Below are 3,934 nucleotides of genomic sequence, written 5' to 3'. Positions count from 1 at the left end.
AAGAAGGATTTCCCGAAAGTTTGGACTCGCGCACAGCGTTGAGGGTGCCCTCTGCCTCCAGACACGCTGTTGGAGGAAGGTCTCAGCCAGGCCAGAGTGTGCGGCAGGGCATTGGGTGCCGGTCCTCTCCGTGCAGCTCCCCGAGGGCACGCGCTGCGCGAGAGGGAGCCCTGGCCTGGGTCTCTGCCTTTTGGGCGTCAGCAGCTTTTGTCTCCGAAGCCGGGAGCACAGGGCTGCCCTGGCTCCGGCGCCCTCTCCCGGGTGGGGGTCTGCACGCGTCCTCCTGGCCCGCTCCATGCTGGGGTGCCCTCCTCTCTCCCCGCCCCCGGCCTGGGCCCGCCCCCGCGCCTGTGTCACGGCTGGGCCGGGGGCGGGGAGCTGCCGGGCGGGACATCCGGCCACGGTCCCTCGCCGCGCCCGCCTGCCGCTCGCCGCCCGCTCCCCCGCCGCAGCCCGGGAGTCGGCCACCCCTCTCGCGCGCCGGGGCCTCCCGCGGGCGCTCCCCTCCTGGGGGCCCTCCCCGCGCTGCGGGCCCAAGCCCTCGGCTCCCGCCCCCGGCCCGAGCCCGCCTCCCAGGCGGCCCTCGGATCGGTCGGGCCGGCGCAGGCCCCCACCCCGGGAGCACCATGTTCCCCCGCCCGCTGACCCCGCTGGCGGCCCCAAATGGCGCCGAATCCCTGGGCCGGGCGCTGAGGCGGGCCCCACTGGGCAGGGCCCGGGCCGGGCTGGGGGGGCCGCCCCTGCTGCTGCCGTCCATGCTGATGTTCGCGGTGATCGTGGCCTCCAGCGGGCTGCTGCTCATGATCGAGCGGGGCATCCTGGCCGAGATGAAGCCCCTTCCCCTGCACCCTCCCAATCGCGAGGGCGCGGCCTGGCGCCGGGCCCTCCCCAGGCCTGGGGGGCTGTCCCTGGAGGCCGGGGACTCGGACTTGCAGGTGAGGCAGGACGTCCGGAACCGCACTTTGCGGGCAGTGTGCGGACAACCAGGCATGCCCCGGGACCCTTGGGACTTGCCTGTGGGGCAGCGGCGCACCCTACTGCGCCACATCCTCGTGAGTGACCGCTACCGCTTCCTCTACTGCTACGTCCCCAAGGTGGCCTGCTCTAACTGGAAGCGGGTGCTGAAGGTGCTGGCAGGCGTCCTGGACAGCGTGGATGTCCGCCTTAAGATGGACCACCGCAATGACCTGGTGTTCCTGGCAGACCTGCGGCCTGAGGAGATTCGCTACCGCCTACAACACTACTTCAAGTTTCTGTTTGTGCGGGACCCCTTGGAACGCCTTCTCTCTGCCTACCGCAACAAGTTTGGCGAAATCCGAGAGTACCAGCAGCGCTATGGGGCGGAGATCGTGAGGCGGTACAGGGCCGGAGCGGGACCCAGCCCTGCAGGGGACGACGTCACCTTCCCCGAGTTCCTAAGATACCTGGTGGACGAGGACCCTGAGCGGATGAATGAGCATTGGATGCCCGTGTACCACCTGTGCCAGCCTTGTGCGGTGCACTACGACTTTGTAGGCTCCTATGAGAGGCTGGAGGCTGATGCCAACCAGGTGCTGGAGTGGGTGCGGGCACCACCCCATGTCCGATTCCCGGCTCGCCAGGCCTGGTACCGGCCAGCCAGCCCTGAGAGCCTGCACTACCACCTGTGCAGTGCCCCACGGGCCCTCCTGCAGGATGTGCTTCCTAAGTATATCCTAGACTTCTCCCTCTTTGCCTACCCACTGCCTAATGTCACCAGGGAGGCCTGTCACCAGTGACTCCGGGTATGTTGGGGACTGGTTTTGACGGTGCCAGCTCCCTGCCATTCAGAGAAACCCTAGCTCCGGGGACTTGAGGCTTCTCCAGATGCCTGGATGGCAAGGACTGCCTGCAGAAGTTCCTTGTCCACGGTGGGTGCCCACCGAGGCTCAGAGGACGGGGTTAGACAAGAGGGGTGGTGCTCTGCACCGAGGGAATTTCTTAGGGGCCATGCAACCCTGCTTGCCCTGGCAGGGCTAGACACCAGCTTGCCAATGAGTAACAACAGATCCTTCCAAAGATTGGCTCCAGGCCCCGGGCTGCAGGAATTGTGCCGTCCACTTGGTCCACCTTAACCTGTGGCCAAAACCTAGAGGTGACACCGATCAGGAAAATGACCAGAGCCAGGGGCCCTGTGGCTTTGATCACCCATTCACCCACTCCATGCGCCTCAGGGCTGGGGTCATCAGTCGTGCCTTTTAAATGACTTTTGTGCCTTTCTGCTTCACTCACTTTCCTACACTTTCCAGGTTCTTTCCGTTTTTTCCAGGGAAAGGGAAACTGAGTCAGGGCCCTTGCCTGTCCCTGCACAAGTCCAAAGACCCCTGTGCCCAGCCTTTGAGGGGGGGCTCTGGGCACCTCCTGCCTTCTCCCAAGGTTGTAACTGTGGCTGGTGTAATCTGGCTGCCACTTTTCTGACTCATTTATTTAAAATTTGTACTTTTTGATAGAACCCTTGTAAAGGCTTTGTTTTCCAAATTGCTGAATTTTTAATAAAGCTGTTTTGTATACAAAGCCAGCATCTGTATTTCTCCCTCTGAGCCCCTGTGTATTCAAAATTTCTCTATAATGCCTGTCTTCCCAGGTCAGAAGAGGGAGCTTGCAGGTAGAGAGAGTGAGACCAGTGTAAGCTGCTTGGGCCAGTCCAGTGAGCCATTTACATACCAGGGAGCCTTTGGCAGCTTCCTATGGGCCATAGCAGATCACAAACTCAGCTTCTGGGATGGTACTAAAGGACAGGCCCCATTAGGAATGGCCCCATGTCTAGAGCACAGCTACCCGGAATATTCCCTGAAGAAGAGGTGGGTATGAGACATTGGCTCCTCCTCCTCTTAGGCAGAAATACTTTTTTTTTTTTTTTTTAATGTTTATTTATTTTTGAGAGAGTGGGAGAGGCAGACTGCAAGCAGGGGAGGGGCAGAGCGAGAAGAAGACACAGAATCCGAGGCAGGCTCCAGGCTCCTAGCTGCCAACACAGAGCCGGACGCGGGGCTTAAACCCACGAACTGTGAGATCGTGACCTGAGCCAAAGTCAATCGCTTAACTGACCGAGCCACCCAGGTGCTCCAGGAATACTTCTTGACTGAGGAGGCCCCAGATGAAAAAGGGGATTGTGGTGTGAGCCAGGGGAAGTTATTCTTGGTGTTGAGAATTCCCAAGAGGGCAAAGAGGTTGAGTGAGGGGCAGGGTCTTGCTAACTTAGGTCCAGAGGAAGTTGTGGGCAATGTAGGAGGACTACAATCTGAGCAGTGGAGGACAGGCCTCAGTGTGTTCCCCAATGCTGTCCAGAGATCCCAGGACCACCAGGCGATGGAGAATAGGAGGCTGGGCCCCCCATGACCATGGGAGAGATGCAAGGTCAGAGCTGGCCCTTCCTTGTTAGTCCTATTTCCTATACCCCCAGCTGGAATCACTGTACTTCAGGGACCTGAGGCAGTGGTGAGAGGTGGTGCCAGAGGGAGGGAGGAAAAGAGGGAGGTGGAAAGGACCCCCTGCAGACAGCACTTATCCTCTGACTTCAGAAGAGCAATCAGGGGAGGGTAATTCTAGGGGCACCCATGGTTCTCTGCCATAACCCACCGGGAGGCCTTCACTTGATTCCTGGTCTGGGTCAGATGCCCCTCTTCAAGGTCCCCTTGACTCTGGGACTTCACCTCTGATAGCACTTACTTGCTGTGTTGTAACTGCCCAGTTACTTATCAGTCTCCCCCATTGAGAATGTGATTGTGTGAGTTTGAGACCATGTCTGTCTCATTCATTTGACATTCCCAGAACTTAGCCCAGGGGGCTGGCATGCAGATGGCCAGGCAAAAACAAGGTGTGCATCTTGCTGCAGAACAGAGAGCACTGTGCTTGGAGTCATCCAGACCGATCAAGTGCCAGCCCCACTCCCCCAGCTGCCGGACCACCTCTGAGT

The 3,934-nt window shown here is 60.1% G+C and overlaps 1 protein-coding gene across 1 annotated transcript; it reads left to right on the top strand.

The window, feature by feature from the left end:
- Positions 1–518: 518 nt before the first annotated feature.
- Positions 519–2,532, top strand: CHST14 (carbohydrate sulfotransferase 14). Its single transcript, XM_030318483.1, has one exon. It carries the CDS (start codon positions 627–629, stop codon positions 1,755–1,757), a length of 1,131 nt encoding a protein of 376 aa, XP_030174343.1. The 5' UTR covers positions 519–626; the 3' UTR covers positions 1,758–2,532.
- The last annotated feature ends 1,402 nt before the right edge of the window (positions 2,533–3,934 follow it).

The sequence above is a fragment of the Lynx canadensis genome, chromosome B3 (genome assembly GCF_007474595.2).
Source record: "Lynx canadensis isolate LIC74 chromosome B3, mLynCan4.pri.v2, whole genome shotgun sequence".
In the NCBI taxonomy this organism is placed as follows: domain Eukaryota; kingdom Metazoa; phylum Chordata; class Mammalia; order Carnivora; family Felidae; genus Lynx; species Lynx canadensis.
The sequence above is the reverse complement of the archived record's forward strand: the minus strand, read 5'-3'. Positions and strand labels throughout refer to the sequence as shown.